The sequence below is a fragment of the Coloeus monedula genome (genome assembly GCF_965178545.1).
Source record: "Coloeus monedula genome assembly, chromosome: 10".
NCBI lineage: Eukaryota > Metazoa > Chordata > Aves > Passeriformes > Corvidae > Coloeus > Coloeus monedula.
Genome location: NC_138790.1, coordinates 15,056,285 through 15,069,675, shown reverse-complemented (window position 1 = coordinate 15,069,675; position 13,391 = coordinate 15,056,285). Strand labels below are relative to the sequence as shown.

General features: G+C 45.1%; 1 protein-coding gene across 1 annotated transcript in view; it reads right to left on the bottom strand.

Annotated features, from left to right (window-relative positions):
* Positions 1-900: 900 nt before the first annotated feature.
* Positions 901-13,391, bottom strand: part of FGF12 (fibroblast growth factor 12) — a gene marked incomplete at both ends in the record, with an annotated part of 99,035 nt that continues 86,544 nt past the window's right edge. The window contains 2 exons of the mRNA XM_082287956.1: positions 901-1,019; positions 9,735-9,933. Of these exons, the coding sequence (XP_082144082.1) occupies positions 901-1,019; positions 9,735-9,933 (318 nt within the window). The remainder of the gene's footprint in view (positions 1,020-9,734; positions 9,934-13,391) is intronic.

Genomic DNA, 13,391 nt, shown 5'->3' with positions numbered 1-13,391 from the left:
CAGCTATCCCTCCTGCCCTTTATCTCCTAACTCTACCCTAATAAATATGATCACTTCATCCTATGAGACCTGAAAACCCATTTCTGAAATTCCCCTGGCAACTAATACAGTAAAACAAGCCTATAAATATAAATAATTATGATAAAAAGGCACAAAATGCCAGACTTGGGTCAAACATACTCATGGAGTGACATTAGCAACAAATAACTACGCAGGGTTTGAATGTAGATGGAAAAGGCTGAATACAGAGTAGCTACTTCATTGCCCATAACTGTCAGGCTCCTAATTTGGGCAGGCCATATTTTACTGATAGCAGAGCAAACACAGTCATAATGCATCCCTACCTTTCCTGCTTTGTGAAAAATCCCATCCATCCCCAGGGAAGCAAGGATGTTAAAAACAGTGGTGTGACCGTGAGGTGAAAGGATAAGACAGAAAGCACAGTCCCAGGATGCAACTCCCACATGTTTGTTGCACATCATATGCTAAGTTCAATTTTCCAAAAGCTTTGTTTTATTTTTAAAGGTAACATCTTTATTATTATTGTTATTATATTTATTAGTTATTATTATTATTATGCAGAGATGAGATTTTTTTTCCCCCTTTGATCACAGAGCAAACAGTTTGCTTTTGAAAATGTTAATGGAGTCCTGATTTAAAACATTTTTTCTTCACTTTTTGTTGTTGTTGTTGTTGTTGTTTTTTAAAACGTTGCAACAGGCAGGATCTGGGTTTCGATTTTCTCGTCCTACACAAAGAAAGATTCTGGAGTTCACACTCCAAGCCACTACCGGTAGGTCCTGCCTTGCTCAGTTGTCATCGTCTCAGTGTGGTTTCGCCAGGTGGGGTGGGTAGGTGGGTGGGAGGGGAGGAGTTGGAAGAAGGGAGGGTATTTGTCAGCTATGTCGAGTCTTGGTTAACAACTTTGCCTCCATTCATGGTTGGTGTCCCTGAACTTTTCCTTGAGCGTCCTTGTTTTTCTCCAATTTCATGCAGCGATGGCTCTCTGTACATGCACACTGCAAACAGAAGAGACACCCATTAAGAGCCCTGAAGTCACAGACAGCCGTGACCATAACAAATTATTTCTTTGTATATGATGCTGAATTCCAGCCCCATTGCAAACACACACATACACACACTTACAAAACCTCTATGACGCAGCAGCAGCTCCTGCTACTGAGCAGGATCCATTTACCTGCCCTCTCTGCCATTTGCTTCTGTCTCTGGATTCTTTCACAGGCAGAGAGAGAAACAGGGGATTGACTGCTCACAGGTAAATCTTTCTAGGTTTTATGTGCTTAACAGTTTTTTCATGTTATATTCATATATATAAAATAAACATTTTAGCTGACAGAACCATATATTGCCTTGAGATGCTGATTATTATCTAACAACAGGTCCAAGAATGACCTGGTTTGCAGCCCCTGACCTGCAACAAAAGCCCTTGAGACCTGAATCGAACTACACCTGCATCTGAGCCATGCAAGCCTTCTGGGTGTTGAGCTGTGGATCTGAAGTGGTGACTCGAGCCCATTTGGCTCCATCGGCCGAGAGCTGAGGTCTGCTCTCAGCACTTCCTATTTATTCCTCTGTAAATCAAGCCAGCCAGCCAAGGTCAGGGCTGTGAGCAGACACATGGGATGAATTCAGTGACAGCAAGTCAGGAGCTGTCCCAGCTTTGCGTGGTTGTCTGGCAGCACCTGAGAACAGGGTGGCTGGAGGGCACCTTCTCTCCAGACCCTGGCTATGCACTGCATGTCCTATAAAAATGTACTTGCTGGAGCCCAGACAGCCAGAGAAGGCAATGTCTGCCCAAGGCATGGCTCATCCCCATGTCCTGGCAGGACAGAGCATTTATCCAACTCACCATGGGGACTAAGTCCACGGGAACTACAGAATTCTGTGATTCTGTAAGTCCTCACGGCTGTCCGTGTGCCATGTGAGGTGTGCCAGAGCAGGGGCATGGGCTGCTCACACCAAGGGGAGCATCTCTGATGAGCTCACTGCAAATGTGGCAGGGTATAATCATGATTGAAAGAGTGAAGCATCTCAAAGGCAGGCACAATGGAGTTGAGAACATAAGGTAGGTCCAGACTGCAAATGTCACGTCCAGATGTTTGCAAAAATTCGGAAATGAAGAAATGATTGTGCACTGCTTTATTTTGTAAAGTTGTCACATCACAAAGAATGGCACAGAGCTCCAACACAGGACAGAGCCTATCAGGGTTTGGTTCTGGGTAAGCAACAAGAACAAAACTTCAAAAATTATCTAAGAAATGAAAAAAATACCCCATGTATGAAAAGGCAATGTAAGCGCTTGTATCTATAATCTCCCCTGATTTGCAAATAAATCCCAGCAATTAGAGGTAGACTGAAAATGACATTATTGCTTTCCATTTTTACTCCTGACTAGATAAATAGTTATAGCACTGTGCAACAATACAGGACAGAGATGAAGTGCAGTCAACTGTGTATTAATAGGAGGGATATTGAATTGAATATATGAGCAGTGAAAAAACATTACTTTTCCCATAGAGTATTTTTCATGCAAGGCTTTTAAAGCAGTTTAAAAACACACACACACAAACAGCCTCCCAGCCAGGCTCAAAGGAGGTACTGCTCTGCAAACTGTTACTGGTACTGGAGCCATTTTTTTCATGAAAATTAGAAAAGAAGAGAAAACATAGGAGTTGTCCCATGGGTCTGGGCCAGGATGAGCACTGCCAGGACTGCCCATCATGCCCATACAACGGATGCTGCAAGGACAATACATAGCATGGTAGCAAGAGATGCAAAAGGGCCCTCACATCCCCTTTCAGTCCTGAGTGCCCCTCACATCTTGGAGAGTGTCACTCAACAACACGGTAATGGTGAATTTGCCTGTCGTGGCAGAGTACCCAATAAAATCCTAAAGAAGGTATGAAACAGTTAACAATTGAGGAAAACCTCTGCCCTTGTGATTTCTTATCCTGAGCTGCAGAGTCTTTGGAGAGCACTGAGGGTGTGCATCACTTCTGTGACTCACCTTATTCTCGGATGTGATGTTTGCCCAGCAGAATTACGAATTTGTGCCAGAGTTGTCCCAGTGCCCCTGACATTCCCCCTGATGTTCCATACACAGTTTTGTCTCAAGCACACTGTTGCCTTCATCCTGACACTCTGGTCCCAGGCTGGAACTGGAGGGGCCTCCATGAATTCTTCCCTCAGACAGCTGCACGTAAAAAGCTCATCTTGCCCACACCCCTCCCCAGTAACCCACCAGGTTGGGCCAGATGCTTAACCACAGAGACTGAACACAGGTGAATGCATACATGCTGCAGCAGCACCATGGCATGTTGCCTTTCCTTAACTCCGTGCCTCTCAACATGGCCTCTGGGCAAAAACCTTGAGCTGCTTAATAAGGCCCACAGAGTAATGAATATAAAGCAAGCTGCAGCAGTAAACAACATTTGCAGCTACAAATTAAGGAAACCCTGTACCTGGCAAACAAATAGGGCAGGAACTATTAGCTTATCTTCCAGTCTAGTGCATGATAGAAATACTGATGTGGGGCATGGCTGGAGACTGCTCACATTGAGCTTTTCAGACAGAGCTGTCAAAGCCTCTGTACCAGACAGGCTGTGCCAACAGCCCATGCCAGAAAATCTGTAGCAGTATAGGACAAGCATATTTTCAGTATTTAGATACACCTACAGGATCAGTGTATGCAGTACTTACATGGCATCATGCACAAGAGATGCCTGGATATTCTCCCACTCAAGAGGCTTGTGCACGAGCGCTGAGCTGTGGCCATGGCTCAGCAGGGGCTGTAAACCCCCTGCACTGTGACACACAGGTGTGTACACCTGCATCTGCACAGGCACAAGGCTTCAAGGACAGCCCAACGTGTTGTGCAACACAGGCTCTTGGACTGCAGCTTGTTCCTCTTTGTACTGAGGAAGTCTGAGCGTGACTCACGTGGGGAGATGTTAGTCATGGACTGGGGAGAGGGTGTTTGCAAATGGACTGTTGTGAGTGCCCAGATCTTCCCAGCTTTGAAAGTACATCTTTGGGGTCCAGGACTTGCAGCACTCACTGGCTGGTCTCTTTGGGACCCCTACGTGTGTGTGTGCAGACACACTTCCCTGTCACCTGCACTGAGGTAAAGCAGCAGCAGTGTGACAGTCGGCACACCCAGACGCCTGGGAGGTCTGCTGGAGCACACAGCACAAGGAGTTTTGGAAGGATGAGCAATTCAGCTAGAACAAGAGTTCCCTCCCTGCTTTGCCTTGCTTCTCCCACCCACCCACACCCACACACCAAGCCAAATACAGCCCTTAATGTCTGGAAACCAAGCTAATGCTTTGGAGTTTCAATCAGATAATCAGCTCCTATGCCCCAGATTCCAATCAACACATCCATATTCATGCTTTAATTGGAAAGTGCTGTTAGCCTGATCTGCTGAAGAGCTGCAGGCATTAATGGAAGGGGGTGAACACAGTGGAGCTGTGCCCATGACTGGTTCTTGCAGCTTTCAATTCCCTGCTCCCCTGCTAACCCACAGTGCCTGCCACTCACAGGCACAAGGGAAAAATTTGCACAAAAGAACAAACTCACCAATTAGGAAGGAGACTGAGGGTACAAGTGAGGAGGAAGGTGGTGGCAGGGACCATTCTTCCTGAAGGCAAAGGCGTGGAAGGGGCTGCCTGTCACCCAGAAACAGCTCAAACTCTTGCCTACGTGCTGGCACAGGATCCCACTCTCATTTCTGCTTCCCAGACATGGCACTGGCACACCACCCACATGATGACACTGAAATCACCCTGGGCATCAGGGACTGCTTGAGTTTGGGAAGCATCGTTTTGTGTCCTGACCCTAGAGTTTCTCACTTGGCATCACTGCAAGTTGAGGAGGTTCAGGGGATGCAACAAACTCCATTTCCTTTCTCTAGAATATGGCAAAAAGTGTATTAAGCACTTTAGATATTTTCCACCCGCCCATCTTCACTCTGTATCCTTCCTTGCCCCAGACCTTTGTGAGTTAGGAGGAACCAAAATTTTTCTAAGCTGCCATTCAGCAGGTGGGCAGCCCTGAAGGATCACCATGTGCCAAATGGTGCCTGGCTGGGTCTGGGCAGGGCTGAGAACACATCCTCTGGCAGCAGCCCAGAGAAGGGCTCCTTCCCTTGACAGATGCCACAGCTCTGGGTGTCGGTATCTGCCCAAGTGCCTGCATTTGCCAATGCTTCAGTGCAGAGAATTAACTGCCTGAGCAGCAGCACTCAGGGGCAGCAGGGAGTGAGTGATTAGGCACCCTCGTTTTCTGCCTCTAATTACTCTGTTCTAAATCCCAGCTGATGCATTTCAGAGGCATTTGAGCTTGTGTGTGTCTGGTGGTAAATGTGAAGGATGCTGCCAGGTGGAATCACACTTTGTTCAGATAAGAAGGGCAGCACAGGATGGCAAAAAGCCAAGCAAAATCATGGTTAAAATACATCATGTTTGCCATCTAATAAGATGATCAAGAGTCTGATAGATGAACAAGTGAGTTAGTGTGGGATAGAAAACATACCAAAGCCTCCCCCCTGGAAGACAGACCCAAGAGAGGAACTCTGTTAGCAAAGATTGATAGAGTGTGGAGATTTTGAGGTTTGATTTTTTAAGAATACTTTTTAGGATGTTGGGAAAGTGATGTTTTACATGGTCAGGTAGTAATAAGATAAGGGAGAATGTTTTTAAACTAAAAGAGGAGAGATTTAGATTAGACATTAGGAAGAAATTCTTTTCTGTGAGGGGAGTGAAGCACTGGCACAGGTTACCCAGAGAAGCTGTGGATGCCCCATCCCTGGAAGCATCCAAAGCAAGGCTGGATGGGGTTTTGAACAGCCTGATCTGGGGAGGGTGGCATCCCTCTCCATGGCAGGGGGTTGGGACTGGATGTAGTTTAAGGTCCCTTCCAACACAAGCCTATGATTCTATGCTTTATGTATTAAGGTGATACCTTGAAGCATTTTCACAAGGCCTACTGCATTTTCCTAGTCAACAGTGTCTTGTACTTCTTTACAACATCTGAGGACTCTGCCTTAACACAGCTTTGATGCTATTTCCCTGAGGAATGACACTGGGCAATACCCGGCTGCTTGGATACTCATCAGTGGTAATAATGGATCCAGACTAGCCATTAACAGGTCACTAAGGGCTGAAGTACCATAAATTCAGAGTTAGGGGCTGCTCTGCTGACTTAGATAGAGGAAGAGTTTTCTGCTTCTGTGGCCAGATTTGCCACACCAAATGTTTTCTAGCTTGGGCCAGGAGAGAGAGGAAATATAACTCTTTGGCAGAGTGATCTGGAAGTTATGTCTTCAAGGAGAAGGAAATACAAATAACAGAGCAAATCCACAGTAAGCATCTGATAACATTCCTACTTAAATGACTGGAAACTTCTCACATTGTTTGAGATGGATTTGGATATTTAGAAGAACAAGAGGCACTGTGGATGGTAGGGTTGTTCCAGCACTAATCATTACAGACATTTAAAGAGACTGAAATGTCTCTAAAAGATTGCTTGTTGTCCAAGTGACAATTATACTCAAGCTCATTTCTTGTGCAGTCTAGTTCAATCTCAATGTCTTCACTTTAGGGCTCATTTAGCTCAAATAATCAGTGATCAGAAATAAAAAGAAATGTGTTGCGTATGTGTGTTTTGAAGCAAAACTGGCACCACACAGTACATCAACTGCTGCCTACCAGGCTGTTTGCCTTGGCTTTGCCTGTGCACAGATGGGAGAGGAACTTAACGTCTCTCCTGTTATTACTTAGTAAGTTTTTTGTGCTTTCATATTGATTAAGCTTAATCTTAGTTCCAAAAACAAACAAATCCTACCTACACTAAACTAAAAAACCTCCTACCAACCAAACCCCAACTTTTCCAGTTGGTATCTATTGAATTTTGTACAGAATACCTCCAGCATCCTGCGAATCTATGTGAGTCAAAACACTGAGAGTTTAACACAGCAGAAAGCTGTAGCTGCTAAAAGCCACAGATAACACACATCCATACCCAGATACCACTGTGTATATATGCACATGTACTCCCATGAGTACTTAGACATTATCTGTGAGGATACTTCTTATTTATGTATTAGTTTGCTGTCCATTTGCAATTTCAAAAAGACTTCTGAATTCAGAAAACAGGATGAAATAATGGGAATCAAATGAGCTTGGGGAGCAATCTGGGTTTTTTTTCTGTCTCCCTTCCCTGTGAACACTCTCTTCACTAAACTGCTGCATAATTTTTCTGTACATCAGAAGCATCTGGGAAGTTTCATCTCAGAGATAACTGCCATTGAGTGGTAGGTGAAGTGATTCCCAGCAATGGATGTGACACCTCCCCACGGGGAGCAAATTCCTCCTTGCACACATTCCTGTGTCAGCCATCACGTGGCAGAGCTAATGCTGGTGGTGGTACCCAGCAACAGGAAACCTGGGGGTGTTACTGTGGATGGAAGCTGCAAAGTTACTGTGGATGGAAGCTGTGTCCTGAATAAGCAGCAAAACCCACACGCTGGGGCAAGCCACAGCATTCTGCAGAACCGACATGCAAATACAGTAGGAGAGTGCTTTGAGTATTTCCTTGGAGTCATAATAGAGAGAAAAAAGCTGTTAAAACAGGGTAGGAATTGCCCCTTTTCTGTAACATCTCTGCTTTGCAAGCTCTGCTCACAGCGACTTTGATGGATGCGGTGCAGAGAAGTCACGTGGAGATGAGCGGGTTTTACTCCAACCCTCCCCACAAGCCTCTGCTACCTACAATGAATCTTAGGCTTGGGAACAGAGTCCTCCGTCTGGAGCCACAGTCCCAGACAGCTGAATGCTTTGGGAAGCTGACACGTGCCTTGGCTTGGGAAACTGCCAGCTCTTTGATGCAGCAGCGCTCACAGAGCCTGACTGCAAAGCATGTGGAGGAGGGAAGGAGTGGAGGAGCCCTTAATTTGGCTGCCAACTTCCAAGGCGCTCACTCGCTCGGGAGGTTATGTGACAGCTGTGACTGAAGCAAGTGTGGGAGGATGCAACTGCGGGAAAGGGAAGCTCTCGGGCTGGGCTGGGTTATTCAAAATGAAAGCCAGAGCGGCATTTGCTGCAGTAAGATCTCTGCTGTGGGTCGGCAGCTCTGTTAAGGCAAGGCTTTCCATGAGGAGAGCCGCAGCAATGGCCTAGTTTAATGCACGCAGAAGGAAACTATTGAGCTGTTCAGCAAACACTGTGCATGCTAGATTAGAAAAGAAGGGTGGATTCAAAGGATCCCGCTGATCAGTGTCAACACCCAGCCAGGCAGCGAACAAATACCAGAAGGAGGTGGAATCCCAGCTGGTTCTTGCAAAAGACTCTCCTCCTGGTCAAGGCAAGAGAGAAGCTGGTGACCAACCCCGTGCCTGAAGCAGGCCCTGCTCCTTAGCAAAACACGAGGGCTTAGGGCACCAATCCCACTAATGCCTCAGACCAACAACAAAAGGTTCCTGGCTGCAGAGAAGCTGTTGAAAACAAGCACAGGACAAGCAGCTCCAGGCCATTCTCTGCTCTTTCAACACTTCCATTTCCTGTTCAAAGACCACAGATTGGGAATGCTGCACTGAATTTCTCTCGTGCTTTGCTTCAGATGGTCTTTTCCTCACACTCACACCGGCCGGCCCCTGAGCTGGGAAGCTTTTAAAAATGCTACTGCTGTGTGCAGTGAGCTGCAGCCTCCACCACTTGTGAGTGGTAGCTGTTGGGAGAGCATGAGTTCAAACCTTCTCCCACAGCCAACATGGGGTAGTGAGAGGGAGCACAGAGCTGTGCAGCCAAGGCCAGCTCCAGGCTGCTGTGTTCCTGAAGGGGACAAATGGCAGGACTAAGATGGGGTCAGAAAGGCATACCTAGTTTGGGGATCAAAAAGTAGTGCTTTTCGCAAGCAAGTAATAAAAAGTGCTGTTTCCACAACCTAGTTAGTACCTGTTAAGTACTAGGCTTATCAGACTATCTCTCCATTTATCAGGGGCCAGCCCACAAAAAGCAAAATGTCCTGTCAGGAGCCTGAGGCACACTTCAGAGAGTGTACAGGCATCAGGAGGAGGACAGAACTTCAGCTCCATGACTTTCACTGAAGCCTCAGACTGTGATGAAGACATATGGCACGACAGCATCCCATCTAACTTTGGACAACAACTCTACCCCCCAGTGACTAACTAGGATGTCTTTACATATGAGGAAAAACAGATTTAAGTTATCTCATGGTAGACATATAAAGAACATCCACAGCTGTGCTGGTAGGACCCATTTTTCTTCTGTTACTATGAACAGAGTGCCAAAGTCTAAAATCAGGTGAGATAAATCCTGTCTCTACTGACTCCATAAGGGACTGGAAACCCACTGAAATACATTGGCAAAATCCTCTGAGAAGACAACATTATGATCACTGCTGCATCATATGCCTTTGGAACTGCTGGCTGCTTTTCTTTACCAGTAATTTCTTGTGTTGCCTGGCTTTTAAATTCATCCTTTAGCATCCCAAATTTAAGAAACCCCTTTGAGACTAGAAGGAAAGCAAAGGAAATGCTAACAGTGCAGCCCAGCACTTACCTGAAGCGTTACAAATATTTCTCCCTGCTTTCTGGTTTCGAAGCCCAACACCCCCACCCATGAAACCCTGACTCTGGAGTTGCTAACTCCCCCTACTCAAACCCCACTGAGGAAGAGAGTGGGCAGATTCCATACCTTCAATGGGTTTGGGTACAAAATGTGATGAGGGTTTGGTTTTTTTCACTCGGTTTCCCTTCATAATTTGACCTTCTTTATTGAGTCCCAGGAACCACGCTCGTCCAGATTCTTGCTGCCGGTACAGCGTGGAAGAATAAATAACGTAGTAGTTTTCAAAGACAGATTCTTTAAATTTGCACTCTGGTGTGAAAACATCCTGCAGTAAGAGAAAGAGAGAAGAAGAAAAAGCAGTGGAAGAATTAATCACTGATGTTCTAAATTAGGCATCACTGAGTGATACACAATGGTCACGCATTGTAGTTAACAACAGAAAACAACAGGGATCAGCAATGCCAGCTCCCAGCAATAACACCCATCTAGAAACCTCCTGGCTGAAAGGCGAGGCTCTCCTTCCCTGGCAGAGCTGTGGTTTGCAAAACAGCCTACAGTGAACAGGCATGAAAAACGTGCAGGAAAAGTCAGAAATTTGCCAGGCTTTAGACTGAACTACTAAGCAAAAGAAAGAAAAAGAGAGCTGAGAAGCAGAGACAGCCTTGCTGTTCCTGATGCCGTCCCCTGGCTTTGCTCATACTGTGATGAGCAAATGTACAATGCTTGTTGTCTAAAATATTGAGGTTTCTTCAAATTCTTATAGACTAAGGGCAGGTTATTGAACCATTTAAGAGGATTTAAAGAAATGGGTGTACAAAAGCAAGTAAACTATTTAATTTCAAAAGCGACTTGAGGAAATGCTGGCACAAAGCCTGGACATCTTTCAATAAAGAGAAAGAAGTAATTTTTAAGATTTCTGGCACAGGTATTTCTTCAGGTACCAAGAAGCATTTCCACACCTGCCCTGGAGCAGAGCACATACGGATCTGTCCAGGACATCCCCTGAGCCTGTGATGGCTGTGGGAGTGGCTCTGCCTTTGCCACTTGTGCTGGCTTTGCATGAAGTCTCCAGGATGAAACTACACTCAGGTATGGACTAGTACTTGTTATGTGCCAGTATTCAAGATTTTCTCAACAGAGAAACATGAAATCTCTTTTAAAAGATCTGGCTGGCCAGGGAATTCTGTGGCAGTGGGCTTCCAAACCTTCAGTGAGTCAGATGCGGTTGTTAGTGGGGTGGGTTTTCTTCCCAGACTTTGATATTGAGCAGAAAACTTATCCTGGGCAAACAAATTCTCCAACTAACTTTCTAAAAACTATTCTTGCAAAAAAAGTTTAAGTCACAATGAAAGTTAATTTTCTGAAGCAAAACTGTTTCAGCAAAAAAATCCCTTCTTACAGGTCCCAGACAAGGCATTTCTGAGCCCTGTGAGTGAAGGCAGATGCTGCTACAGGCAAGTGATTCTCCCTCCCAAACCTTTGTCACTCCCAAGTCTTCGGGAGCTTCTCCATCCTTGCCAATGGAAAACCCATGACCAACATCTGAGCAAAGCATCTGGAGTAATTCCACACGTTTACTGCAGACCTTAAGAGCGAACATTCTGAACATTCAGCAACACTCAGGAACGTGTTCCCAAGCAGGCTGGGGGTTATATAAAGTGTTGCTGGTGTGACAATAAATCCAGTATGCAACAGACCCGCAGAGCCTGGCAGGCTTGAAGCTACAGAAGATAAAGCACAGCAGAAAGCACAGAGCTGTGCTGCACACGTGAATTTTACATCAATCATTAGAACCACACAGGTAAAAACACCATCAGCAAAACGGGCCATTTTGCCCTATCTGAGGGAGTCGTTTCTGTCGGAAAAATAAATATTTTTAAAAGAGAATGAAACAAGTTAAGAGAGATCTAGATGACTTAGAGCACTATAAAATGGTGTTTGAAGTAGCTTCCCAAAAGAGCAGTGTTAAAGTGTTCCTTAAAGCTGCCCTTTATCTCCAGGCTTTGTCTTGCCTGGGAAGGCGCAGCTCACCTGGGAGCTGGGTTTGCAGGAGCTGCCTCTGAACTTCTGGCTCAGGGGCACTCCCTGGCACCAGGCCCAGCCAGGCAGCAGCTCTCAAACCAAACTGGACAACTCAATCCCCTTTCCCATGCCTTCACTACCCCCATCAATAAAAACTTACCAAGAAAATTCCCTTTAGGGGGACTAAAAAGTTGGCAGGCTGTGAAAGATAGCTCCCGATTTGACCTAAACATGGAACTAACACAATTTTCAGTGAAGAAGAAATAAAAAAGCTAATGCATTTTGAAAATGTAGTTTCAAAAAGAAAAAAAATAATTTAATTAAAAGTTATTGCAAATTAAGTTTTCAGCTAAATATCTATTTTAAAATTACTGCAGTATAATATTTTATGACATGCAGCAGTAGTTCATAAAAGCAGATGCTGTATTGTATATCCACTTGTACCAATAAACCAACTAAATTCTTATATTATTTTAAAGCAAATGCATGTAAAGACATCAAAGTAATGAAGATTTTTTAAAAAATAAATAAAAATCTATTGTTTTCCTTTAAATGTTTAAGCTCTACCACAAGCAAACAAAAGCATCCCATTGGTTTTGTGAGTTGGCTGGTTGATTCCTCATCCCCCTTAATTCAGTTGAAACAGCACTTCAGGATATGAACCATGGCAACAGTACTATGAAACACCCCAGCTCTGTCCATTCAGCACCTCAGAAAACCCACAGATTTGATAGCTAAATTCTAGTTAAATAATACTGGGTTTATCTACTATTACCCTTCTTCTTATGTACATCACCTCACCTGCTCCGACTGTGCCATGTGGGGACAGACACCCACAGGACACAGCTCATCCTGCCACCAAACTGACAAGTCACAGAGTCCCCACAGGCCTGAGCAGCAGAAACTTTTGTGGGCACTACCATGTATGGACTTGACACAAAGAGCAAGGGGATGAAGAAAGAACCAGATGACCAGAGAGGAGAAAGGGCAGAGGAGCAGGACACAGGCCACTCTCCCAAGCACTGCCTGAGGACATTTAGAGTGTCCTCTAAATCTTATTAACATGCAAATCTTTATGTTTTTCTTCACTGCTATCTTCTTGGTGCCCCATGGCCAGCCTTCAGCTACACTGCATCATTTAGTTTCATCACATGCTGTTTGCTGTCAGCTTTGGGGCTACCAATAACAAAAGGCTATTGGGATATTAATGGCAGAACAAGCTTCACTGTCAAAATTAATCGTGGCAATTATGCTGAATCAGGTGGGAACTGTTTCAGTTGTCTTAGGCTGAGATGAGCTGGGAAGAAAGACAGAAGTGCAGGTGAGCATAACAGGCTTCACACTAACAAAGCAGTTTGCAGCAGCCACTGCTGCACAGACAGAAATCTGAGATAACAGAAAGTATTTTTGGAAAATCACTGGTCTGTTGACCAGACCTCTAGGGCATGCAAGATTTAGAGGTTTTTTTATTTGTTGGTTTTGTTTATAAGATAAATTCACCGTTGATGAAATGTGCTAGATAGGCAGACCTGGAGTCCAATACTTTCTCTTCATCTCAGATAAAGAGTGGGTAAACATAGCAAAGGGATCCTCAGACTGTGCCCCCCACATGCTTCTGACAGGACATAAGGACATCCTGCCCCAGAGGTAATGCTATAGCAAAGCCCCGGGGTCATGAGCACCACTTCACTTCCTCACTTGCCGCAGGGACCTTTGGAAACAGGCTAATAACAAGTCCCACGCTATTATTTTTCCAACTCT